The sequence below is a fragment of the Chiroxiphia lanceolata genome, chromosome 4, assembly GCF_009829145.1.
Source record: "Chiroxiphia lanceolata isolate bChiLan1 chromosome 4, bChiLan1.pri, whole genome shotgun sequence".
In the NCBI taxonomy this organism is placed as follows: domain Eukaryota; kingdom Metazoa; phylum Chordata; class Aves; order Passeriformes; family Pipridae; genus Chiroxiphia; species Chiroxiphia lanceolata.
The window spans coordinates 5,976,506-6,003,655 of record NC_045640.1 but is presented as its reverse complement, the minus strand read 5'-3'; the positions used below and the strand labels follow the sequence as shown (position 1 = coordinate 6,003,655).

The 27,150-nt window shown below is 50.8% G+C and overlaps 2 protein-coding genes across 3 annotated transcripts in view; one reads left to right on the top strand and one right to left on the bottom strand.

Annotated features, from left to right (window-relative positions):
- EIF2AK3 (eukaryotic translation initiation factor 2 alpha kinase 3) overlaps positions 1-905 on the bottom strand; it is a 43,817-nt gene extending 42,912 nt beyond the window's left edge. The window contains exon 1 of the mRNA XM_032686311.1: positions 604-905. Coding sequence (XP_032542202.1) covers positions 604-881 — 278 coding nt within the window. The 5' untranslated portion in view covers positions 882-905. The remainder of the gene's footprint in view (positions 1-603) is intronic.
- Positions 906-7,473: 6,568 nt separating this feature from the next.
- RPIA (ribose 5-phosphate isomerase A) lies at positions 7,474-25,890 on the top strand. 2 transcript variants are annotated; one of them, XM_032685801.1, is made up of 10 exons: positions 11,963-12,231; positions 14,111-14,171; positions 15,842-15,952; positions 16,252-16,307; positions 20,130-20,189; positions 20,910-20,974; positions 21,317-21,385; positions 21,883-22,024; positions 22,523-22,622; positions 24,700-25,890. In XM_032685801.1, exons 1-10 carry the CDS (start codon positions 12,145-12,147, stop codon positions 24,795-24,797), a joined length of 849 nt encoding a protein of 282 aa, XP_032541692.1. In that variant the 5' UTR covers positions 11,963-12,144; the 3' UTR covers positions 24,798-25,890. The 2 variants fall into 2 exon arrangements, with proteins under 2 accessions (XP_032541691.1, XP_032541692.1); XM_032685800.1 differs by lacking the exons at positions 11,963-12,231; positions 15,842-15,952 and adding an exon at positions 7,474-7,962.
- Positions 25,891-27,150: the final 1,260 nt, after the last annotated feature.

The following is a 27,150-nucleotide window of genomic DNA, read 5'->3' as shown; positions in this document are numbered from 1 at the left end:
GACTCACATCTTCCACTCCCTTCTCCCTGCGCCTCTCCTCCCGACCGGGACGCTTCCCTGCGTGTCCCACAGCCCAACATCACTCCATCTCTGACTCTCCCGCTTCTCCTCTCCGCTTTTTTCACTCCGACGCTTCCGACCCATCCCAGCGCTATTCCCACACCCGCACGGCCCCTTCCCCGCACGCGACCCTCGGGACCTCGCAGCTCCTTTCCTCCTCCCCGGCACCCCCAGATGCTGATTTCCAGCCCAGGCACAGTCGCGTCTGCCCCCTGCACCCCCAAACACCGACCCTGGACACTCCTCTGAGGCACCGACCCCCACCCAGTCACTGACCCACTGACCCACTCACTCTCACCAGGCACTCAGCCCTCTTCAGAAGCCCCAGGTACTGACCCCTGATTCCTTCAGCAGCCCCAGGCACCCACCCCAACCCAGACCACCCCTGACCTCCCTGAGCATCCCCAGAAAACTGACCCCCCCCTCACCAGCCCCACCCACCGACCCCCCCCTCAGCAGCCCCAGGCACCTGACCCTCCCTAACTATTCCCACTCACCGACCCCTCCTCAGCATCCCCAGCCCCCATCACCCTCCCCGCCCACCTGCTGCCGCTCCGGGCCTCTCCGCTCCCCTCCGCCTCCTGCTCTCCAGGGGACGCCGCGGGGGCCACGCTGCCCTCATCGTCCTCCACCGTCACGTCGGCGGGCCCGGCGGGCAGGGCGGCGGGCGCCGCGGCCGCCCCCAGCCCGAACGCGGCCTCCACGGCGGCCGCGGCATCTCCCGGACGCGGCGGCTCCGGGCCGCCCGCCGCTCCCCCCCACAGCACCACCGCCAGCAGCGCGAAGGCGGCCAGAGCGCTGCGGCCCCGCGGCCCCCGCATGGAGGGGCCCGGCTCGCCCGCCGCCGCTCCCCGTTAGGACATTGAACGCCGCTGTCGCCGCTGTCGCTGTCGCCGCTGTCGCCGCCGCGGAATGGGCGCCCGCCGCGCGCGCCGCCCTGACCGCCGCGCCCCGCCCTGCCCGCCACGTACCGGCACCGCGCGCGCGCCCGCCCCCCGGCGAGGCGGACGCGCGCGCCATTGGCCCGGCGACACGCCGCTCAGTCCTCCCCTCCGCTCTGATTGGCGGGGGACGCGGCGAGGGGGCGGGACGGAGCCGGGGTGTTTGTCAACAGAGCCCGCCGGGCCAATGGGAGCCACGTCGCACTCTCCACCTCCTCCGCCCGCCGCGCCGGCCAATGGCCGAGCGCATGATTCACCGGGCCGCCCCGCCATTGGCTGCCACCAGGCGCGCGCGGGCGGTGTGGCCCCGCCCCCTACCCTGCCAGGTTGGAGACGTGGCTTTTCCTGCGCGCGGGAGGGGCGGGGCCAGCGGAGCGAACCACCTCGGGGCGGGGGGGGGAGCGGGGAACACCCCCCCTGGAGCGACATGGACTCGCCGCGCGGGAGCGGCACCCGCGGAGCCTTTGGGAATGGGATGTCCAGGGAATTGAGGGAGCGACCGCCGCTGGGGGTGTGTGGGGAGAGACTGGACGTGGCACGCGGTTATCGCAGAGATCTTGCCCAACCTCATTGATTCTGTGAGTCCCAGGTAACCTCCCCGGGCGGTCCAGGGCAGGACAGGTGTTCCCCTACCTGTGCACACCCCAGGTGATCCCACACCTGTGCCCGCTCCAGGTGATCCCACACCTGTGATCCCACACCTGTGTCCATCCCAGGTGCTTCCACACCTGTGTGCACCCCAGGTGAGCCCACACCGGTGCTCGCACACCTGTACCCACTCCAGGTCACCCCACGCCTGTGCCCAGCCAGGTGATCCCACACTTTTTGTGTCCATATTCATCCCCATAGGGGTAGTTTATCAAGCTGCACTTTTATTGTCTTTGTGACAAACCAAGTTAGTTACAAACTCTACATTGTGAGGCATCTCCTCCTGCCCTTAAATTACAGTTTCCTGTCCCCTTTTTTCAGTTTTTTCAGCACTGCATTTCAGAATATGGAGATTTAGGATGCTGTGTCCATCCACATCCAGGGTAGGAGAGGCTGTAGTGCACCCCCAGGTGTGTCCCCCTTTGCACAGAGGGTGACTGTAACCCACAGAGAGCACACAGCAGGTTTCTTTCCTCCCCCTGTGTACCTGTGCACACCTGAGATAGGTGCCTTTGTGTCTGGCTGCCTTGTGAGCCAGTCCCTTTATCCAGACCCAGGTTACCCTGCTTTGAACAGGCCCTTGTCATCCTGATGATACCACCCAGCTGCTGCAGACGTTGTCTGCAAATTGCATTAGGACTGATTTTGTATTTACTTCCAAATGACTAATGAAAATATTGATTAAGTACATGTGTAGTACAGCACACATGATCCTGGAATGTCCCATTAGAAGTAGCCTTATTCAGTAATGATTTATAACCACTTCTGAAAAAAATAATCTCCATGGCCAGTGTTCAACGTATTCTTAATGGATGCTTTATAACTCTGTTTAATTAAAATGTTGTGCAGTTCTAGGCAAAAATCCTTTTAAAAGTTTATTACACCTTCCAGAGGAAATTGAATTATTTGTTGTCCTTTTGAAGCATGAAATGAGATTTCTATTAGACCTCTGACCAGCATTACTAATTCTTTAATGAGTCACATAACACCCTTTTTTGGTATTTATCCAGCACATTATCCATAGATCTAATGTTATTGGATCTACATTTACTATATATCATTTTAAATGCCTTTCCTGAAGACAGACACCAACCTGGCACGTTTTTAGCTTTCTAGAATTGCCCTAATATATCAAGGTTTACTAAAGAGGAACATCAACAGGCAAGGGGTCTCTGCAGTCAGCTGTTTCTGTGCTCCTGGGCCACAGTACTCCCTAAAAGACTAGAGCTTCACTGGCTACTAATGGACTGAGATCTATTAAATCACAGTTAAGTAATCCCACCACATATCTTCCTGTTTCTTTACAAACATAGATCATAAATGTTCAATGAACACTTCTGCATTGTTATTGACATTTTAATCATGTCCATCTAGTAATGGGCCAGAAATATTACTGGGGGTTTCTGAGATTTAGCCTTGACAGGTATGGATTTCCTTTGATGTGCTTCACTTCCAATAACTACTCTGCTTCTCATAACTTCTCATTTATACCAACACTTTTTTATTTCTTGCTTTCTCCATTTTGGCTATTATTTTTTCGTTTTTACTCAGTCTCTCCAGCCCACTAATAAAACAGGAGTTGTCAATGTATTTTCTCTCTCGATTTTGAAGTTGTGGCTCTTTGATTACCCAATGGACTCTTTAAAAAGAGCTTGTAATTGCCTTTTTTAGACTTCTACCTAAATTTTTCTTCCTGCTTGCACTCTCATTGAGTGAGTTGAAAATACAGCTCTTTTAAAGGACCAGATATATGCAAAGTCAGGTCACGAACACTGCTCCCCTGCCAGCCATTGAATTGCAATCCAGAGGTTTTTGTTTGGGTTTTTTTACTTCATTATAACACAGTCCAAAAGAATTTACCTTGTGCCACATGCCAAATGGCTCGTGTCATTTTTAGTAACTTAAATGACATTTTATTACTTTACCCATATGGTCTTGTGCTACTATTTTCTTTATTTAGATAACTCCTCTCTCTTGAGTGTCTCCCTGTTCATACGTTTATAAAGAGTAATCAAGTTCCTTGTTCTGCTAAGCAAACCAAGCCAAAGGCTTTTATTCTCTCCTCACACTTTTGGCTCTCTGCTCTCACTTGCCCTCCCCTGCACCTGCCTCCATTTAAATTAATTTTTCTTGCATAGTGATGTTTTGAACAGTCATGTTGAAGGGTAACTATTTAAATTTTAAACGCCATTATATTTTTTAGGTTATGAAGAAAAGCTGGTTCTGTGCCATGCTTTTTACAATAACTTATCTCTTGTCCCACCAGTTATTGGAGGGACTTAAGAGACAGATACACCACAACCAAGTTCCAGAATGTCAGAATATGTCACAAGTAGACTTGCACTCCTACCTTTGTGCTGGTTTATTTATGGTTTGTTATGAAGGTTTATTTATTATGCTTCAGGCAAGGCAATAACAATCATGAGCAAGTGTCTCTGTCTCACCCATAAGCATGACCTCATTTTCTTGTGTTACCTCCCAACCCCCGCCCCACATCAGACTCTTCCAATTGCAGCCCTTTATTGTAAGGGAGGCTCTAAGAATTTTCACCAAGTGCACGTTTTCTTCTAGACTCCTCCCAGATTCCATAGCACCGAGGAATAAGGAATAACAATCAGAATGTAAAAGCTCTTATTTTTCTGTTTTGGAAACATTTCTCTAACGGATGGACAATGTTATTCTCGAATCCTTATGACAAACATGGCAACACAGCCGTATAATTCTCTGTATTAAAAATTTGTGCCAATAAAACCAAACTTCCTGCTTTTTGCAAAGCATGACTCACATCCTCCATTCTGTTTTGACTGACTGACATAAGAGATCTATTTCAGTCATATGACAATAACTTTGAATCTGACTAGCCATTTATGTGGAAATCAAAGCCCGTTCTTGCAGGGTGGATGGATGTTAAACAGGAATGGTGTTTTACCTAACTCCGTTGAGGATCTGCCTGCTTTTCCCGAATAACTTGCTCTTGGAATAGCAAGGCACAGCAGTGAAAGCCCAGCGTGCCACCTCGTGGCTGCCCTGTGCCCAGGGCCATTGGTAGTGCCCTGGAAGAGGATCATTTATAGCCTCCCTTTTCCATGAGAATTCAGACCATATGTTGTAATTAACATACCAGCACCCCTGCTGGAGTCTTTTCACAAGCAGAATAAACCCAAGTAATTCTTCATCCAACAGATCAAAACAGAGACAGGCAGGGAGGCAGGTGTTATTCAGAGGAAATGCCACTGAACTGGAGTTTGCAGGATAAAAAATTAGGTCGCAGGAATGTAAATTGCTGGGATGTGACAGGCTTGGGGTGCTGCTGCCAACTAGAAAGAGAGTTTATCTGGAAAGATGAGTCAGAAATGTAAGTGATGGACCATAGGGTGGGAATGCTCCTTTTTGGGGACAGTGCTGTTTTAGGCCAGGGTAGCTTAAGGTGGTTACAAAACTCCCTTTCAGAGAGATATATTAAGTTTGGCTGACTCAGTTCAACCTCACTCACCTGGCAAGAAGAAAATGATTTTTTTCTGGCTGTGTGGCAAGGTGAGTCAGCACAGGGTCATGGGAATGCCAGAGCCAGCATAAACTCTGTACCCAGGTTGAGAGGGGATGGTGGCTGAAGGGAAGGAAGAGCAGGATCTTCCCTTTGTGTCAACAACAAGCTGTCAGCTACCATGTAATTTCCTACCCTGTAATTTCAGCCTCAGATGCAGAATTCAGCATCCAGAATCACAGTCACCCTCACAGCTCGGTGGGCTGATCTGCTCCGTTCATCAGAGTGGAGTTTTCTCGGGGTTAACACCTCACAGGTTTAACAAGCAGAATGTCTGTTCAAATAAAGCAAGGTTCAAACACCTCCTCATAATGAAGCAAGGAGGGTTTGACTTGGCTCTGGGAGAGGCTTTGACATGGAGCAAACAAAGGCTTGTACAAAAGGACTTAAAGGTGTTTGCAAACAGAATAAGTTGTTGCTGAAATTCACAGAAAATCCATTTCTAAAATGTCCAACACCACGTTTTTGTGCATAGGCAAGGCTCAGCACACCATAAATGAAAGATTTTCTGCCTTCACCGGAGCTGTAGCTCACCAGCAGATTCAGATAAATTGCTAACAGAAAGCCCATTATCTAGAAGTGGAAATGTTTGTGTTTCCCCAGGCAGAGGTACTGCAAGATGTGTTTCAAACCAAAACCATCAGCTGTTGCTGTGGAGATATCAACAGGTTTATGACCCCACACTTTGGGCTAACAGTCTCTGCTCTGATGGGATTTGAGAGATGCCCACATGTAAGGACGGCCTTCCTGAATCAGTGTAAAATGACTGTTCTTTGTTTCAGGTAGCAGTCAAACATTTAGGACACTGAATGCAATAGTCATAGAATCACAGAATGCCCTGGGTTGGACAAGACCTTAAAGACCATCTAATTCCAACCCCCCTGCCATGGGTAGGGACACCTTTCACTAGACTGGGTTGCTCAGAGCTCCATCCAACTTGGCTTTAAACACTCTCAGGGATGGGGCAGCCACAGCTTCTCTGGGGAACCTGTGCCAGGGCCTCACTACCCTCACAGTAAAGAATTTTTTCCCTAGTATTTAATCTAAACCTACTCTCAGTTTGAAGCCATTCCCCCTGGTCCTGTCACTACATGTCACTATATGCCCTCACAAAGTCATACATAGTCTCTCCCAAAATCCAGTCAGTTGCTCCTTCCCTTTTACCCTTATCACACCATGGAAGAGTACTGTGCTTTGGACTGATTCTCTCTGAATATATACGCCACTAGATGTGCATATTTACCCTTTAAATGGGTAACTTGCAGGAAAGATCTTTGCCAGACAGTGAAAAACACCGAGCCACTGTATATAACCACTGTATATAACCACGTGCTGCTCTTAATAGCAAGTCACCTGCTCTGTACAGAAAGGTAAGGCCTCACCACACTGAGATAAGCCTGGGTAATGATAATAGAGTCTTTGTTGAAATCCCACCCCATTGTTCAAGGACTAGTGTGTCAGCCCAGGGAAAACAAAAGGAAATGTTTCTAGTCCTTGAAAATCACAGCAGAATCGCAGAGGTTGGCAACAGAGCCAGCCATGCATAGAATTTAAAAAGAGAAGTCAACAGCGGCTTTTCTGTTGTGCAAATAAAAAGATTATTCTCTACACCATCGTGGCCTGACCTTGGAGTGAGTAGTAAGGGGTGAATACCTGCAATTCTCATTCACCTTGGTGGGATTTCAGCCTGGAGAGAAACTGAGGTGCCTGGGCTTGGTCTTTATGTGGCTCCCAGGACTGAAAATGCTGCTGCAGAAAGACTTCAAGGTTGATCTGCCTCTCTAAAATGTTTCAGAAATAATTTCATCAGATGCCAACCCAGGATAGAGGGGGAAAAATATGGTACATGAAAAAAAAAGGCCTGTGTGCTTCAGGACAGGAGACTTCCATGGGGTTTCATCCTGATCCTCCTGCAGGGTGGGTGAAAGACTAGTGAGTTCTGGTTGATACGTGCTCAGAGGACTGGTGAAAGTTTTAATTTCACAGAATATTCTGAGCTGGGAGGGACCCACAAGGATCATCACATCCAGCTCTTAAACAAATGGCCCATCCAGGGGTCAAAACCACAAACCTTGTCTTTTTTAGCATCATGCTCTAACCAACCGAGCTAATCTCAGTTTTCATGCTCATGTTGCAACTTCCGAGGGAAATCGTGTTACAAAGTTAGAGTAAAACTCCAAGAAAGGCTCTTCCTCAACTTCCTCGACACCTGTGAGTTACAGTAACCCCCGGGGGCTCAGTGCATGGCCTGGGCCGTGCAGGGTCTCCTCCCCCCCCCCCGCCATCCTCTCTCCTCCTCCATCACCTCCAGGGAGGACACTTTGCGGGATTGTCTCAACCCCTCCCGCTCTGTCAAACTCGATCCATAGATACTTATACATGCCCATACATCGATGCAACAAGTTGCTCCGGGGACTCTCGGGCATTGTGGGAGCTGTAGTTCCGCGGCTCGCAGCACTACAAGTCCCATCCTCCCGGAGGAGGGAGAAGGAGGAGGCGGTGGCGGAGGAGGAGGAGGAGAGGAGCCGGCACGGCCCAGGCCTGCAGCCCGTGAGGAAGAGCCCCCCGGGGGCGGGCCGCGGCGGCATGCGGCTCCCCGGCCGGCTCGCCCTGCTCCGCAGCACGCCCCTGGCTGCCCGGCCGCCGGGGAGGCTCCGAGCGGGGCGGGCGGCGGCGCGGCGCGGCTTCACCCGCGGGCGGCTCGGCGGAACCATGGCAGAGGAGGCCAAGAGACGGGCCGCCTGCGCCGCCGTGGACAAGCACGTCCAGGTGAGGCGGCCCCGGCGATGCTGCGGGGCACGGGGGGCTCGGAGCGGCGGCGGGGGGACGCGGAGCGCCCGGGGCACGGAGCCTCCCGGGGCGCACGGGCGGACCCCGGAGTGCGCGGAGGGGCTGCGGGGACCCCCCCAAAGCAGAGAGTGGCTCCAGGGTGCGGGAGGGACCCCCCTGAGCACGGAGCGGCTCTGGGGCGCAGGGACCTCCCCCCAAAGCACAGAGCGGCTGCGGGGTGCAGGGGGACCACCCGATGCACGCAGTGGCCTTGGGGTGCACGGAGCTTCCAAGTGTCTCCGGGCCGCCGGGACAGGCTCTGGGGTGCCGGGACCCCCCAATAGACGGAGCGGCTGTGGGGTGCACGGAGCTTCCAAGTGCACGGAGCGGCTCCGGGACGCCGGGGACAGGCTCTGGGGTGCCGGGATGCCCCCCTTTCCCCTCTCCCGCCAATACTCGGGGCGGTGTAGGGGTGAACGGAGTACACAGACTGACCCTGGGGTACAGGGACAGGCTCTGGGGTGCCGGGACCCCCCACTGCAGGGAGCAGCCATGGGGTGCGCGGAGCTTCCAAGTGTATGGAGCAGCTCCGGGGTGCCCGGACAGGCTCTGGGGGGTGCCGGGACTCCCCAGAGCACAGAGCGGCTGCGGGGTGCAGGGGGGACCCCCCAGTCCACGCGGTGGCCATGGAGTGCACGGAGCTTCCAAGCGCATGGGGTGGCTCGGGGGTGCCGGGACAGACTCTGAGGTGCCGGGACACCCCTCCTCCACCAATACATGGAGCGGCTCCGGGATGCCAGGACGGGCTCTGGGGTGTCGGGACCTTTCCCCGCCAATTCATGGAGTGGCACTGGGGTGCACGGAGTCCCCTGTACACAGTATCCCCGGGATGGAGGGACAGGCTCTGGGGTGCCGGGACCCCCAATGCACGGAGCGGTTGTGGGGTGCACGGAGCTTCCAAGTGCACGGAATGGCTCGGGGGTGCCGGGACAGGCTCTGGGGTGCCGGGACCCTTCCCCGCCAATTCATACAGTGGCATTGGGGTACACGGAGTCCCCGGTAGACAGAGTGGCCTCGGGGTTCCGGGACAGACTCTGGAGTGCCGGGACCCCCCTCCAGTACACGGAGCGGCCGGGGGGTGCACGGAGCCTCCCAGTGCACGGACGGGCTCTGGGGTGCGCGGATCCCCCAGTACGCAGAGTGGCCCCCGGGTGCCGGGACAGGCTCTGGGATGCCGGGACCCCCCAGTGCACGGAGCGACTGTGGCGTGCACGGAGCCTCCCGGGGCACGGACGGATCCCGGGATTTGCAGAGCGGCTCCGGGCGCAGGGACAGGCTCTGGGCTGCGGGAACCTACAGACCCCGGAATGCACGGAGCGACTCGGAGGTGCCGGGACCCCAAAAAGCACAGGGGGGCCACGGTGTGCAGGGACCCCGTAATACAGGCAGTGACCACGGGGCACGCGGAGCTCCCTGGAGCAAGGACGGAGGTCAGGGTGCACAGAGCGGCTCCAAGTGCAGGGACAGGCTCTTGGGTGCCAGGACCCCTCAATGCACAGAGGGGCCATGGGGTGCACGGAGCCTTCCAGCGCATGAAACGGCTCCGGGTGCAGGGACAGGCTCTGGGGTGCTGGACTCCCCAGTGTGTGGAGGGGCTGTGGGGTGCACGGAGCTTCCCCGTGCATGGATGGGCTCTGGGATGCACAGATCCCCCAGCACAGAGTGACTCCAGGGTTCAGGGGCAGGCTCAGGACTGCCAGGACTCCCCAGTACATGAAGCAGCCATGGGGTGCCCGGAGCCTGCCAGTGCATGAACAGGCTTCAGTTTGCATGGACCCTTCCAGTGCATGGAGCAGCTCTGTGGTGCGTGGATGGGTTGTGAGGTGCACAGACAACCCCACTTGGAACATGGACCGTCCCGGAGTACAAGGATGGACCCTGGAATGGACAGAGCCGCTTTCTCCTTTGTTTTGGACTGTGCACCTTTAGTTGAAATGAAGAGAGAAAACTACTTTTCCCTCCCCCACTGATCACCTCCCCGGCAGCAGCTCCATGCCTTGCCCAGCTCAACACCATGCACACCGACTTGGGGTAGCATCTTGCACCTCCAGACTTTCACCGTGCACCCTCCTGAGAGCTGGGCTGTGCTGGGAGTTCAGGCTGATGTCGTGCTCTGCTCCTTTCTCCAAGTCCAAGTCCAAGTGCTCTGCTGCTGCACCCCGTTTTTGAGCACCCAAGCAACAGCCTCAAACCAGGGAGTGGTGTCCTGTCCTCTGCAGGGAAGGGAATGCAGCAAGGGGCTTGAATGTCAAATAGGACTGGAGCTGCTGGAGTTTTGGCACAGCCTGATCGTGAAGGCTTGGAGGATCAACGGTTAATGTCCCACAGGGGTTTATCACAGTGTTTGCTGTGCAAGCCCTTTTGCAACAGCAGTGATGAAACCAGGGTGAAGAGTTGCTGCCAAGGAGTTAGATATTAGCAGTTGGGGAGGGGGGGAAATTCCCTTCCCCTTCCTGCTCCCTCTCACAGGGTTAGTGTTCTGAGGTTCAGTTGCTGAGGGCTCCCTGTATGTCCTATAAAAGTTTGGCTTGCTTTGCAGCCTCGTTCCTCTGAGCAGTCTGTCCCTGCCAGGCTAACATGATCAAAAATAGTTTGTGGGATGGGGGAGCCTGGGGATTCTGACAGCTGCATAAAAATCCCCTTTCTTACCCAAGGCAAGCAAAAATTGTGCATTGAGGGGTTGCAGAAGGAAGTTATGTCAGGGGAGGTTTAGGCTGGATGTTAGAAAAAGGTTCTTCACACCGAGGGTGGTTGGGTAGCGGAACAGGCTCCTCAGGGAAGTGGTCACAGCACCAAGGCTGCCAGAGTTCAAGAAGGATTTGGATGATACTCTCAGGCACAGGGTGTGACTCTTGGGGAGGATCCTGTGCAGAGCTAAGGGTTGGACTCGAGGAGCCTTGGGGGTCCCTTCCAACTCGGCATATTCTGTGATTCTGTGACTTGTGTTGCAAGTTGTGGAGCCAAGGCACAGCTGCTGCTGTGAGTTATCCTGAGCTCGGTGTGCCTTTGATTTGGGGTAAAGCCAGGACTTTTGGATTTTCCTAGTGAGACAGCTGGCCTTTGTGGTGTTTTATGGTCAAGCAAATTTAGGATAATGTTTCTGGCTGTGTCCCAGCTGACTGAAGTTCAGTGCCCAACTAATGATGCTGATTAAGTAAATTAGACAGTGTCTGGGGCAATACCTCAATGCTTGTTGTGCAAGTTGGCTTGAACCTGTAGTGGAGAAGCAGGTTAGAGTCAATGCCAAAGAGTTGGATGGTCATGGCTGTCAGTTTGCACTCTCAGGGTGCAACTGCTCTTTGTAATGGATAAGTTTGTGTTTGGTTGTTAATTATCACTGTTAACCAAGGGAGCAACCTTATCTCCGAAAACAAAGCTACAGGCTTCCTTCCTTGCACAGCAGGGGTGTGTGAGAGAAGCCATTGGCTTCAGGGTTTGATTCTGCTGGACAAATGTCTCTTGCTTAACTGTGCTGAAAATCCATGGCACTGGGGGCTTGGTGCTGGGTGAGGCTTCTCTCTTGGCATCCTCCTTCACACCCATCCGTGCCTGTGCCAGCACAGCAGTTCCCTGTGCACCTTGTGGCAGGTGTAAACCTGGGAGTGGGTGGAGGGATTAGGAGAAGAGAACTTCTTTCTCTTTTTTTTAATTAAAGCCAGGTTGTGTACCCACAGCACTTGTTCACAGACAGCTGTGGGAGTAGAGTTTCTTCATTGTGGAGCAGACACTGAGATGACCAACCTCAGAAACCATGGGCTGTGAGGCCATGACAGCTCAGAGTAGCAGGGCTGCCACAGGGCTTGGGGCTTTAGAGCTGTAAGCTGCTTGGGGAGAGCTGGCTTTGCATTTATACAACACCTCTGAAGGCAGGCCTTGCGAGCGCCTCCCTCAGAAATGAAAATACGGGTGAGAACCCAAGGTCCTGCTGCCCCAGAGAGGACTGAGCAAGCTTTGGGCTTTGCTCTATATTTATCTCTTGCTTTTAGCAGGAACTCTTTGCTCTCTAATCTTGGAAAGTAACACTGGACCAGTCCACCCCTGTGCCGATACTGCTCGATGTGTTGCCTTGTCAGCTTCTGTAGTGCTGGGCAGTGTCTTTAGGCCCTTGGGTTAGCTGAGAAAATGCTGTGGTTGCTGCCAGCTTCACCCATACACGGGTCCTCAGCTGTGCTGTGTCTCAGTGCCTTGGTTTTGTTTGCTGGGGTTTTGGTAAGCAATCCGAAATGTAATTTTTTTGCATGAGGTGCTGCTCCTTCAGTGCTCTGCTTCTTGCCAGTGTTTGCCCTGCCCCTGTTTTTAAAAGTGGATGTTTTTTGGTTGGTTTTACCCCTGCTTTAGCTGGGGTTGGAGCTGAGGAGGGAGAGCTGGGAGGTGCAGTAAGGCAGGAGTTGCGGCAGCATCCATTTAGACTGACTTTAAACTGTTTTTCTGGGAAATCCACCTAGTCCAAGCTCATACTGTCACCTAAGGGAGAGTGCTTCACCCCTCATCACTGATCAGTGGATGAGCTGGGACCCTTGTGAACTCTTCCCCTTTCATTACAGTGGAGTGGCTGATGCTGAGGCTTTCCCCATCCCTTTAGGGCACCCAGCTGCTCCAGGAAGCTGTCCCACACCACAGAAATGAGGGCAGAGAGAAGAAACTGCCTATTCCCAGGTTGAAACGAGTTTCTTGGGAACACTGGTACTGCCCATGTCCTACCAGCCTCTGTGTAGCTTTGCTTGCCCCTTGGCTGGCTGTGCTTGGCTCTACCTGATGGGCTGGTGGAACTGAGAAGCCTCTGGAGCTGTTGGGTTTCTGCTGGCAACGCTGCAGGTGTGCGGCTCTGGCCTGTTGCTTTGCCCATCTTTTGCAGAGCCAGCGAGGGCTGGGGTGTAAGCTCAGTCTCTGGTTTTGGAGATGTTCTGTTTTCTTTAAGCTTTTAACTTGCAGAAGCAAGAGAAATGAGGAATCCTGGGGGAGTGTGACCTATCTTGAACTCCACCTTTCCAGGCGAGTTAGCGTGCCAGAAAGGCTTTAGCTGGTTGAAGTGCTGCAGGTGTGGCTTTTTCCACAGCTGCCAAACTCTGGATTTGCTGCACATGGGGAAAGAGCTCCAGATCTGCCTAATGTCCAAGAGATAATGCACAACAGCTCTGTGCCTGCATCTCTGGCTGGCTCCAAGTCTTTCTCATGTGAAGTCTCTGTAGTGATACTGGGCCTCTTTAAGTCAATTTAAGCTTTGGATCCCATCCAAAGGAAGGGAATTACACTGAAAATGGGAAAAGTGCAAGAGGCTACAGGGAGTGGGAGACTGAGCTGATAATAAACAGAGATTTATGTGGCAGAGGAGACGTCTTGGAGAAGTAACACAAGTGCACCCATCCACCCTCAGTCTGCAGCACCTTTTAGGAGTGTACCTGTGTTACAGATGAGACAGTAACGATCCTTCTCAAACCAGACCATAAGCAGGGAAAGGCCAGGATGGAGCTGTGGTTAAAATTTGATCCTCTTCATCACATGCTGCCAGGCTCACCCACCTTCAGAGTGTTGCTGGACTCTCATATAGGCAGTTTTACACTCTGTTTTGGAGAACAGTTTTTATTATCCACAGGAACAGCTGCTGCACTCTCTGCTTTGGCTGCTGGTGCATCTGTGCTGTTTACTAACAATACAGTTGGCAGCAAACCCACCCAGGCTTTTACTGTTCGGCTTCCTCGGGAGATGTTATCTTGAGGTTGTTTCCGCTTCTTCCTCTGTGGTGTTGTTTGAAACTCACAGCTTTCCGGCAGGAGAGGATGGATGGAGTGCCAGCAACTAGCCATGAGTGTGCACTGAACACCCCGAGATCAGAGCATGGTGGTAATTAGCAAACACATGTTTTTTAATGAGAGGGCAAGTTGCTTAAAATCCCTTGGCCGTGGACCATGGTTGTGCCCTCGCTGGCACAGCGTGTTCCCTTCCTTGCCTGCAGTGTTGTGTATCGCCTTGCATCTCTGGGCAAGGCTCCTCTTGCATGTGTTTATAATATCAGTTTTGCCAGAAAAAGTGGACAGCTTGTGTGCTGAGCCCCCAGTAAGAGCTCTCTCTGTCTCTCTTTGATTTGCAGAACAATCAAGTTCTCGGGATCGGAAGCGGTTCTACGATTGTACACGCGGTGCATCGATTAGGTAGGGTGCTCTCCTTGTGCTCCCCTTCCTGGCCCTCCCACCACAAACAGTCCTCTTGTCCATCTGTCCCAACTACTTGAAAAACACACTAAATCATCTGGATGCTGTCTTATAGCTCGTGCCCTGGGTCATTGTTTGGGGTGTTGTTTGCCCCTTGTTTGGGACTGCTTGAAGCTGAAGGTTAAAACAGGGCTCCAAATTTGTGGCATAGAGAATTCTGAGGAGGTAATGATTTGCCACCTGTTCTGCCCATACAGCCAGGAAAAGCGCTCTGCTGGCACCCACCACAAACTGGAGCTAAACTCCTCGGTCTTATTCCAGCTTTGCCCAGCTCTGCCCAGTGCTGACTTGCTGTGTGGCTTTGGGCCATGCAGCTGCTCTGCTTCCTTTAACCCATTCATCTGCAGCTCACACTGCTTCCCACATCCACCTGATTCACACTGAGGGGCCTGCTGAGGTGTAATGAAAACGAGGAATGTGAAAGCCTCCTGCATTTTATTTATATACCCCACAGCCAGGTTTATCTGCTCGCTCCAGGGGCAGGTTTGCTCAGGGTGTGATTCAGAAAATTTCAGTAAAATATTCAAGTGAGGCAAATGCAATTTTGCAAAGTGAATGTGAGGGTTAATTATCCTCACGCCTCATTACAGTGTGTGCAGAGGTTTAAAGTTCCTTTGCAGGGCACTCTCAGCCCCAGGGCAGATCTGCTTGTGGGGTTGCTGAACCTTGGATGTCCTTGAATGTGGAACAGAGCAGCTGTGGGTGCCATGGCAGGTTGGGAGTGCAGGATCAGCCCTGTTGTTCTTGGGGGTCTTGCTTGGACACAGAGGGGGAATGAACAGAATCATAAATGTTGGAAAAGACCTCCAAGATCATCGAATCCAACCATTAAGCCAGCATCACCATGTTCACCACTAAACCATATTCCCAAGTGCTACATCCACACGTATTTTAAATACCTCCAGGCATGAAGATTCCACCACTTCCCTGGGCAGCAGAGTTCAGTGTTTCACAGCTGGGTGGCTCTGCATGGCTGGGGAGTCCCCTGGTGACCTCCAGCTGCCTTGGGCAGAGCCGTCCCACAGCCCACACTGGGCTGAGGTCTGAGCATGAGGCATCCCTTCACTTTGCAGGGACACAGCAGGGCTGGTGCTGTGCCTGTCCCTTGGCACCCACCTGACCCCAAGCTCTGTGTGTGTGTGATACCCTTTAATTTTCTGGGAGCTGCGGTTCAGCCTTCTGGGTTTGGCTCAGTGTTGCAACCACCCCCGCCCTGAACACAGAATCAGCCTCTAAATAAATGGGTATTGTATTTAAAGAGGAGTGCCTGTTCCAGGCTGCAAATTCTGGCTTTTCACGTCTCCTGACTGCGTTTGCACAGGGATGTGGCTTGTAATAACATACAGCCTCATGTATTGCATCTTCAGTCCTTCCAGCAGCAGCGTTACCTTGGCTTGCTCTGGTGCTCTTGCTGTTGGCTTGTGCCTAAGTATTGTAATTACTAAAATAACATTTTGTCCATAATGATATCTTAGTAATAGGTTTTAGTCATTTGAGGTTAGCCTCAGGGAGGAAATATTTCCTTCCATTTAATGGAATACTGTACTTTATTAGTCCTTTCCCTGCCATATATTTAAATGTTCTATAATAAATTAATGTGATGTCCCCAGGGCAACAAGCCAGCAAACCTTTCAGACAGCTGCTGGAGCTCTCTGTTTACACGGAGAGCAGCAAAAACCTGTCTAATGGAGTGAGAGAGGGGCGTGGGACTAATTTCCCAGGTGAGGATTTGCTGATGGGGCTCCTCTACTGCTGGAGACATAAAGGTTAATGGCTCATGGTGGCTTGGGCTGAGCCAGGGTGGGTGTTTGAACATTTCTGACTGTTGAAACTGAGCCTCAGTCTAAGCAGGGTGGCACCTGTTTGCATTTTGAGCGTGACTGAGTTATTTGCAAGCCAAGCAAGTAATTGAAATGAATCAGAGGGGCTGCTCCAAACTGAGATTTCTTAAAGTGAAAGTTGGTATGTTTTTTCTTTCTATAATGAACAAACCAAGGCTTCTGCTTTTTTTCCCCTGCAGCTGAGCGGGTTAAAGAGGAAAACCTGACAATTGTCTGCATCCCTACGTCTTTTCAGGTGAGCACTTCCCTCCTTTGCTTTCTGCTATTCCACTGGATCTTCCCCTTGGTGAGTTAACCAAAAGCACTGGTGAAAGCAGTCGTGATGCAGCCTGCAGAGAGATCCCATGGAGGTGATGGTGCTGTGTTACCCTGACGTGAACTCGGGGGTGCCTTAGGGCTGGGAGGTGTGTTTTGAGCCAGTGTGGTAAGGCTGGTTGTGTCAGGGTTGGTGTGTGGCTTCCTCTGGATCCCACTTGCAGAAAAATGCTGCTTAGTGGTGAACCAGACTCGTAATTCAAAGCTCACTGGAGACTCTTTGAGTCTGTATCAAGCCCTGAAAGCCGTAAAGAATAATAGTGAGCTCCTCTGTTTTCAGGAGGAGCTTAAAATGCTTCAGCTGGATTTTATAAGAAATTGCAGAAGAGAAATTGGCTTAACCTTTCCTTTGCTGCACAGCTTTTGCAGGAAGTGGTTCATACCAAGCCAGATGTAGAGAGGTTTGCAGGGAAAGGGGGAACCTGGCTTGGTGGTGAAATGCAGAGCTGCTGGGGAAGCTTCTGAGCTTCTTCCACGCCTTTGGCAACTGGCTTTGGTCTCTTTGCCTCAGTTCCCTGAGGTGGGAACCTCCCTGTGGGCAGGGAGAGGTGTCATGATGGGGACCACCCAGGGGGTTTTCAGGGCTGGGTGGCAATACCCTGCTCAAGGAATTGGGTGTGTCCTTCTCATAGTCCTGGTGTGGACCTGGGGATTGTACTTTTGTCACAACAGTGTCACTGTGAGGACAGTCCAGCAGTGCAGGAGAAGGTGCAGAGCCTGTGCTGTGAGGTTTTCAGGAAAGAACTGAGTGGGTAAAACCCTGAGCAACCTGGTAGCTGACCCTGCTTTGACCTGGAGGTTAGATAGCAACCAACCTGAATTATCCTAAAATCTTATGAAAACTTAACATCCTCTTACCCTGCAGATGCTTAAATGTGAGTGTGGAGTGATAGGACTCTCTGTCTTCCCAGCTGTTGCAAACGTCCAGTGGCCAACTGGAGTATAAAGTAAGGTGCTGCAAAGGGCAAAAAGTGAAAAAAAAAATTTTTTTTAGCCTATATCAGTACTTCTGTTGCATATATGGACTTGTGGTCAGAGTCTTGTCTTCAAACTGTCTAAAATGATTCCCATCCTGTTATAGTCCCATCCTGTTATATTCTCATCCTGATACTATATTCCTTTTGAACCTAGGATAAGTGCTCTGAGTTCAGCCTGTAGGTCTTAAAGAAAATTGATAAAGCTCCTGTACTGAACATGAGCTGGAGCCTGTCCTGCCTTGAATTGTTGCTGTAGTTCATTTACCACTACAGAGTTTCTTACCAGTAAAACAAAAAGGTTGCTGTTAAAGGGAAGAGGGAGATCCACAGCCAATATCCCCAGCATGGGGCTGCCTCATATGTTTTGCAGTCTCTTAGACCTCGACCAACTCCTACTGAAGCTTTCCCAAGTCAGCAAAACAGCATTTTATTTTCACTACGTACAGGTGTAAATGGCTGCCTGAGGTCACTGGCAAGGAAGAATTGGTTTCAGTGGGCTTTTATACTCCTCCCTTCCCTGTTGTCAGGTTGGGTTATTCCACCACCACCAGTAAAGCTAGAGCCGGGGTAAGTATCTGTCCCTTGGCTTTTGCGTGGTTTCTTTTCACCTGGACGTGTGCCCAGAGCACGGAGTGGGACTGTTCCTGGCAAGTGCTGTGCAGTTACCACCACCTTTCCCCCAGTTGTGGGAGCTCTGCTTTTGATTCCTGCTGGCCTTGCAAGCAGAGCCTGAGGAAAGCCAAGACACCTCGTTTCCACACTTGCTGACTCTAAGCCTGTTCAGGATCTGGCCTGCATGTGCAGCACCGTGTTTTTCAATGCTTTCAATTCCCAGATCCCTGAAATCTTCTTTATGTGGACACCATGTGATGAATGTCAACCCACTGATTTTTATTCCTTCTATTTTGTGAGTCCTTAGGTTCCCACAGCCCAGGGGTGTTAAAGCTGCATGCTATGAAATGCCATGTTAAACTATCGAAGTCATATCTCATTGCCAGGAGTACCACCTGCTAATTCTAACAGTTCTGGGATGCCAATACATGTAACTGGTGCACTTTGTTAGTGTTGGTGGGTAAAATCCAAGGGAATCAGTTGATCCAGGCTGTCACACTGGGGTTTCTTGGTCCAGCTACAGCATGGTGGCAAGTTTGGACTCGAGCAGAGTCTGTGCAAGGAGGGAGTCTCTCTTAGATGGTGATTTGTTACATAGAAAATTCAACCAGTTCAGGATTCTGCAGATGACACCAAGTTGGGTGGGAGTGTTGATCTGCAGAGGGATTTGGACAGGCTGCAGAGATGGGCTGAGGCCAATGGAATGAGGTTCAACAAGGCTGAGTGCCTTTGGTCACAACAAACCCATGAGAGGTCCAGGTTGGGGGAAGAGGGGCTGGAAAGCTACCCAGCAGGAAAGGACTTGGGGGTGCTGGTCCCATAGTGGCTGAACATGAGCCAGGAGTGTGTGCCCTGGTGGCCAAGAAGGCCAAGGGCATCCTGGCTTGGATCAACAATTGTGTGGCCAGCAGGACCAGGGCAGTGATTCTCCCCTGTCCTGGGCACTGGTGAGGTTACACCTTGAGTGCCGTGTTCAGTTCTGGGCCCTTCAGGGCAAGAAGGACATTGAGGTGCTGGAGCATGTCCAGAGAGGGGCAACAGACCTGGGGGAGGGTCTGGAGCACAAGTCCTTTGAGGAGCAGCTGAGGGAGCTGGGGGTGTTGAGCCTGGAGAAGAGAAGGCTCGGAGGTGATCTTATTGCTCTCCACAACTCTCTGATGAGAGGTTGTAGCCAGGTGGGGATTGATCTCTTCTCCCAAGTAACAAGTGACAGGACAAGAGGAAATGGCCTCAAGTTGTGCCAGGAGAGGTTTAGATTGGATATTGGGAAAAGTTTCTTCGTGAAAAGGGTGGCCAAGCACTGGAACAGGCTACCCAGGGCTGTGGTGGAGTCCCCATCCCTGGAGGTATTGAAGAGGTGCGTAGATGTGGCACTTGGGGACAGTGTTTAGTGGTGACTGTGGCAGTTCTGGGGTAATGGTTGGATTTATGATATTAAGGGTTTTTTTACAACCTGAACAATTCTGTGATTCCTGGTTTAAACTGAGGGATGGAGCAGAGGGCAGCTCTGGGCACTCTGTGATGTGTTGCCACTAGAGGGAAATACGCAGCCACTTCAGGAAAAGCAGATCAGAGCCACCAAGTAGCTGTTTCAGGAGCTTCCCACACTTTTTTCCACACTTTTGAGTTGTGCTTTCCCCCTTTTTTTTTGTTTATTTCCAATATGAAAAATATTTTCATTGTTAGTCCCACATTGCTGTGGTGTAAATATTTAATTTTCTTGCTCACATTTTTCAGCCAAAGGAGATCAGAGGGCTGGATGAGTGCAAGGGAGAATGATTTCTGAGCTGAAATAACACAGGACTCAAAAATTCTGTATCTGCTTTAGTGCTTAGATACAAGTGATTCCCACCAAGCTCATGGGGCCTCTTGCTATTTAGTATGGAGAGACCTGAACCCAGGATTCCTGTTGCACCATCTGAGCATTTTAATTCACGTCAGCAGCAGGGTTTTATTTTGATTAAAGTACTCTGGTCTGGAAGCATCATTTTCTCCTTGCTGTTCCTGCTGCTGGCTGCAGCCCCTCCTCAGGGAGGAGCAGTGGAGCTCTCCCAGGGAGACCCCGTCCTTGCTGCAGCTGGGCAATGACACCACAAGCCTGTTTTCCTTTTCTGCCCCTGGTAAATGGTGTTTGCTGTCTTCTTGGTGCACAGGCCCGTCAGCTGATCCTGCAGAATGGCTTAACACTAAGTGACTTGGACCGACATCCAGAGGTAAGTGGGAGTGCAGAGGTGAGACCTCACCTGACCTTCCTCTCGCCTGGTCCTTCATAAAGCATCAGGCTCCTTTGTCCTCCCCTGAGGATGTGTTTGGACAGCCACACTGCAGAACACGAGTGAGAACTCGTGAGTTAGGACAAGAGGAAACGGCCTCAAGTTGCACCAGGGGAGGTTTAGACTGGATATTGGGGAAAAATTTCTTTGCTGAAAGGGTGGTCAAGCATTGGAACAGGCTGCCCAGGGAAGTGGTGGAATCACCATCCCTGGCACTGTACAAAAACCACATACATTTGATGCTTAGGGACATGGATTAGTAGGGACCTGGCAGTGTTAATTTAATGTTCGGACTCAATGATCTTAGAGGGTCTTGTCCAACCTTAAGGATTCTATGATTCTAACAGGCTTAGTTTATTTTTTCCCCCAAGCCTTAGTCTTGTCCTAGTTCTTGTCCCTTTAGATGGCAAGTAGGTTGCTGGATTGTGTTTTCTCCAAGTGTTAGGCGTCTCATCCAGACTGAGCCTTGCTGGCCTGAGGCAGGGATATTGTGCTGCTGAACTGTAGCCAGGATTTTCCCTGGGAAAATCTTGCCTGCTGGTCCTTAAATGACGCTAGAGGCTGACGTGATGTGCCTTGCAGGCCTGCAGTTGGTTGTGGTTTCTCTTCCTCCTCTTCTCACATGCCTGTGGTTTAGAGTGGCTCCTCCTTTTCCCACAGCTCGACGTTGCCATCGATGGAGCGGATGAAGTGGACTCTGACCTCAACCTTATCAAAGGTGGCGGGTGAGCCCTGCTGTCTGTCTGTCTGTCTGTGCATGGGGCTGGTGGGGGGGGGGGCTCTGTCTGCCTGTGGATCTCTCTGGGGTGGGCTGGAGAGGCTGAGGGGACTCTGTGCAGGGTTGTGTGTGCACTCACTGTGGGAGATGGCCCCTGACCAAGGGTGTGTGCAAGGGACAAGAGGGATAAAGTGATGTGTGAGGATAAGGAGAATAAGGGGAGGGGCAATGGCAGCACCAAAACCAGCAAGCATGTGGTGGAGGGGACTGGACTTTGAGGCCATCAGGCATAGTGAGGAGCAGTCTGATGTTTCCTGGTTTTATTTTTATTTTTTTCCCCCCCTTGCAGTGGCTGCTTGACACAGGAGAAGATAGTTGCAGGATATGCAAAGTGCTTCATTGTAATTGCTGATTACAGGTGAAAATATTACTATCATTATACCTCTGGGAGGATTTGGATGGTCCTATGTTAGGCCATTATTGTCCCTCCAGTGGGTCAGGGGAGCAGGAATAGGTGGAAATGAGCCTGGCTCACAGTGCTTCAGCATTTCAATTTCTCTTTTTTTTCTTAATTTTCAACTCAGCAGGCCTGCTTGGGAGTGAGCAGAGCTTGTGGGCAAATGGCTGCTCTGCTCTCTGAGCTCAGTGATTGTCAGCACAGGATAAATTTCCTGTTCTGTACAAACAGCCATGGGGCTGTGGAAAAAACAACTTCTGTCCTTGTCCAAAACAGGTCAAAATAGGGCTTGTGAGTCAACAGAGCATCATGCATTAAACAGGCTCCTCCTGTACATGGGCACATGTGAACTGACCACTGTGTCCTCCAGGGCCTTGTGCCTGAGGGGTTTGCAAGAGGGACTGGGGTGATGTTAACGTAATGTCCAACACCAATCCCACCTCAAACTGTGTCCTCAGGAAAAAATCAGAGAACCTTGGGGAGCAGTGGAAGAAAGGAATTCCGATTGAGGTCATCCCCATGGCTTACGTCCCTGTCACCAGAGCCCTGACCAGAAAATTTGGAGGTGTGGTGGAGCTGCGGATGGCTGTCAGCAAAGCAGTGAGTGCCCCTGTCAGCCCTGCTGCCCCAGAGGAACCACCTGAACGTGGGCAAATGCAGGACCAGAGGTCTGGCCTTCCATCTAATGAAATTCTGGGCTTTCACTCCCAGAGAGGCATCCTGTGTTATTTCTCCCAATTGTACCTTGGTTAATGAACATGTTTAGGTGTTCAGACCTCTTTGAAAGCCTCTCTGTCTCATGTCTCCTAAAGAAGCGTCCCAGAGCAGGGAGCAGAGGGATTTGCCAGTCTGAGTCTAACCTGCTGCTCTGTGGGGATTTTGGGGTGCTGGAGGGCAGTCTGTGCTGCCAGAGAGGGTCTTGAGCTGGGGGGGCAGCTCATGCTGGGTGATGGTTGTGGTGGACTGCCCTGATTTACTTGAATGATGACTCTAAACCGTTGCAGAGGGGACAGCTGGTCCCAGTGAGGGCTGTGACAGTCCCTGACTGGACTCAGGAGACAAGGAGCTCATGTCATGACAACTGGGTTTGCTTCCCAGGGCCCTGTGGTGACAGACAACGGGAACTTCATCCTGGACTGGAAGTTTGACAAGGTTCATCAATGGAGTGAAGTGAACACTGCTATAAAAATGATACCAGGTAGTTTCTGTGATTTTTTTAAAAACCACAAAATCTGGCTAAGGTTTGGTTGTGCTAGGCAAACTGGACTGTGGGAGCTCCCCCCTGGATATAAGGAAATGTGTGTGTGTGTTTACTGCCCTGCTGTGGGTCCCTACATTTGTTTCTACTTGAGAGATCTGTCAGCTGAATTGGCACAACTGTACCCACGTGGCTTTTTCATTTGGTGATGAAAACGTGGGCTGATGGTGGTTGATGTTGACACTGTTTCCCATTAGGCACAACAGTCCTGTGCTCTTCCTTACTCTCCTTAACTCTCCCATTTAGAGAGTCGCTTTTAGTGGAAACACTGGTGGACTCTGGAGGGAGGATTTGCACTGTGTTATGGTATTTTCCAGCTCTGCATCCCATTTCCAATGGGAAGCCCTACGGGCTCGCTTTGCTGTGGGGATGCAACATATCCAAGTTCTTGCTGTGCAAGAGCAGCAGTGCTTGATCCCTCTGTTTGTAAACAAAACAGCCTCTCTGCAAGGACTCCTGCCTTGCACGAGACCTGCTGCCCAGACCAGAGTTGCTTCTGGACCAGCCAGGTCTGCCTGGGGGCACTGGCACTCTCTGAACTTCAGGGAAGCAGCGTCTGGATGTCTGTCTGGTTATCTTAAGCAAAGTCTGCTCTTCATCTGGTCAGCTTTTGAATACATGTTGTATCTTTTATCTTTGAGTATATCCCAGGCCTGCCTGGCCCTGAAGTTCATAACACAAGTGCTTTCACTGACTGCTCATGTGTTGTCAGAACATGCAGGAACAGGTTGGGATCCTGTTACACAAATCCCAACATCCCCACAAAGCAGCAATATATTGTCCTGGCACCACAGTTAAAACACAGGAGCAGGCAGAGGCCATGGGTGTAGGCTGGGTGAAGAGTCACCAGTAACTTCTAGTTGCTTTTGTTCAGTGGCTTTGCTTCCCTCAATGGTGCTTATAAGCTGATTTACTGAAAATACACACATTTTCTTTTTCCCTGCTCTAGGAGCAAACTGCCAGGATTCTGCTTCTGGCAGTAGATGGCAGGTTCAGACCTTTGGCAGAAGCAGATCTACCCAAAACAGTGACTGATCCAAATGAACCAGTGACTGTTGCTGGTCTGGACTGTCCCTGGTGCTCCTTATCCTAATCCAGTTGCTTCCCAAGGCTGTACAAATGTCTGTATCATTAGAGCTGTTTTTGTGCAAGAGGCAAACAGTGGCTGGTTATGCTGTTTGCAAATGAAGCAGCAGGGACTTCTTCCTTGCATTTCTTTGTGGTGGAGAAAGGAATGGGCAATGATGGGACATATTCCATCGTGTCAGTGTGGAGATGGTCTCAGCACTGTTTGCTGCTCAGAAATGGACCTGCTGAGGGGAGAAGAGCATCTTCCCGAAGCAGAAGTGGATGAGCAGAACTGTTAAAGCCTAAATACAGTGGTGGTAGCAGGGCTCTGGCCACCCTGTGGTTGTGGTAGCCCTTGTCCTCCCTTTCTATCCACCTTCCTGGCCTCTGGCTGCGTTTCAGTGATCACTGGGAAGTTCTAGTTCACCCCACAATTAAATGCAACCACAGGTACCTTTGCAAATGGGCGACAAATTGCAGAGGTAGCATCAAACCTGCAGAGTCTTAACATTTGAACAAGTTATCCAGGTGTTCTCCAACAGGATAGTCTTTTAAATGTGTTCAAAGGCAAAGAGAATAATCCTGTGGGTGCATGTGTAGCTTCCTCTTGCTCCTGTGGGTCACCAGGTGAGGTCACCAGTGAGGCTGAAAATGCCTCACTTGTGGTTGTGTAATGGGAGTGGCTGGGGTGGTGTGAACATTGAGGGAACTTTGGTAGTTGTTTCTCAGTCTCTGGAGAGTTTCTCCAGCAGCAGGGGGTGGCTGCATGGGAAAGACTTCCCGGAGGCTCCCTGTGTGGCTGGTAGAACATCCCCCAGTGTTGGACACTTCTCCAAACCTCTGATGGAGTCACTGGTGCCTTTTAATGATCAAAACGAGGGGCAGAGCAGAGGGTCCAAGTGAAGGGGTGGCTCTGGCATTAACCAGCACGTGACCTCTTGTTCCCCAGGTGTGGTGGAGACAGGGCTGTTCATCGACATGGCTGAGGTGGTGTATTTTGGGATGGAGGACGGCTCGGTCAGCGTGAGGGAGAAGCAGCCTCGCTGACAGGGCTCTGCTGGCTCTGCCTTGCCTTCAGCCCAGTTGGATTCAGCTGTTGTAAAGGTGCCAACCCGATGTTTTGCCTTAACAAGCAGCGGTTATCGCAGGAGACTGATGGGAAGCTGATCAGAATCCGCTGATGTGTTACTGAATGTCTTTTTATAAAAAAAACCAGACAAATGAAAAAAAAAATAGAATCTATTTCTATATATATATTTTTACTTTACAGGAACGTTGTCTTTTTTTAATGAATCATTTAAACAAATTGCTTTAATGTTTTTATTTTCTTTTCTAAGAAATACTTACCAAAAAAAGTACTCCCTGGTTTTGTGTTTGCTTTTTTTTTTTTTTTCTTTTTTCTCGAAGAGAACTTGAACCCTTCTGGTTGCTCGGAGGGCTTAATGATTGAGGTCAGAAATACAATCCTAATGCATCATTCCTAACCACCCTGGCTGGGAGGGTGACGTACGTAACAGGAGCACATCCAGTTGGGACCTGCTGATGCCTTATTTGGAACCTTTTTGGTTCGGTATTTTATGCCTTTTATTTTTCTATACCACTGTTTTTTAATAGTTCAGGATGTCTAGTTGTCCTCTGTGCACATGACAATTCTCTGAGCCTAGGGTGGTCTCTACATCCCCTTCTCTGGGACACTAATAAGGGCCTTTTCTGGCCTCTGTATGGAGGAGACACTCATCCTTTGAGCCAAATTCTGCTCTCATTGATTCAGTACCTCTGATTAAAGTCTGCCCTGTAGCTGGAGATGTTTGGGACTTCATCCTTCTAAGCAGAGAGCAGAACTGGGTCCTTGATCAAGTTTACAGGAGCATATTTTAGCAGCTTAGGTTCAGTGGCAAATGGTTTGGTTTGGAATGAAGGTTAATTATCACTCCTCACAGCTGGTTGATTTGTGGAAGGACATAGCAGAACGCACAGGAAAATGGAGTCTTCCTGCCTCAATTTTCCACATGTAGCAGGAGAGAGACACTCGTTAAATATCTCTTTTTTGGTGTGTAGGTGCTTTGCATGGTTCTGATGTTGAAATGCAAGCCCTCTTTTTGTGTTTTAGACACTGAAATAAAAGAGCTGTTATACCAGACTTGGTTGTAATTTGTTTCTTAAAGTAACTTATTTTGTGGACAATGGGGCAGATCATGGTCAGAGTAACTTCTGCTGTAATTTGCCCTTTACAAGAGCCCCTCCTCACCCAGGCCAAATTCACCCTTCTGCATTTGATTTCTTTTTGCTTAAGGTAAATACATTATTTATAATTAACCAGATTATCTGGTCAACACTTGTTATCTGCAGTGCATGCCTCAATAGAGAATATCTTAAATTTGCACATCCAAAACCTGTGCATCTAAATGCAGATCCTTTTTTTTTTTTTTTTTTTTTTTTACAAAAAGGAGCTATTTTTACATTTTTAGATCTTCCTCTTCCCCTTCCTGCACATCTATTCTGTTAATTCTGAAGCACTTGTAGAAAGTAACTGGGCTGCCAACAACTTGCTGGAAACACTGGAATATCTCTTCCCATAAGCCTGGTGCTCCAGGAGCCATTTGCAAAGCCTCAGTTCTTGCCCTGGGCTGTATTCAGATGCCTTTGGGCTCCTAATGTAACCCTGGGTAAACAGAGAGCAACCGAGCACAGCTTTGTGCCCAAGTGCCTTTCACTCAGTGCTGCTGGAAATGGGATTAGCGGGAGCAAATGCTGCTGTTGACTCTCCTCTCTCTGAAATCAAACAGCTCCTTCTCAAAAAGCCAATAAAACCATTACTGCACCATTACTTTCTGGCCCTGGACCAGCTGTGATCTCACTCAGCTTTGTGCTTAGCAGGGTCTCCTTAGATCTAAGGCTGAAAGTGGCAGGTGTGATTCTTGAGCTGCTCTGGGTGCCTTGGGAGCAGGTAGCACCTGTGGGTGCTTTTGCAAGAGATTCCCCTGCTGGAATGGGAGTTTGAGTGGGCCTTAGGCTGTGGATTATGGGTACAGTGTGCCACTGTTCCACACAGATGGAATTAAAATGTCTGTGTGGAATTAAATTGCTGGAATGCCAGAGAAAATTTAGTGTCTGAGCCAGTTCTGGAGGCTTTGTGCAGATTTCTCTTGTGCAAACTGCCCCAGCCCACACTTGCAGAGTCAGTAGATAGGTGTTTGAGTTAAGGGGCTCTTAAGGATGGTCTGATCCTTTCCCTTTGGAGGCTGCCAGGCTCCCTGACCTGTCATGACCTTCATCTGCCAGCACGTCTGGGGCACACTTAGGTGTGGTGCAGGGAGTCCATCCCCTCCTGGGGTGGCTTTAGCATGCCCTGTCCCTGACACAGCCCTGCTTATGCTGATGCTTAGCTGCCTAGCCACGA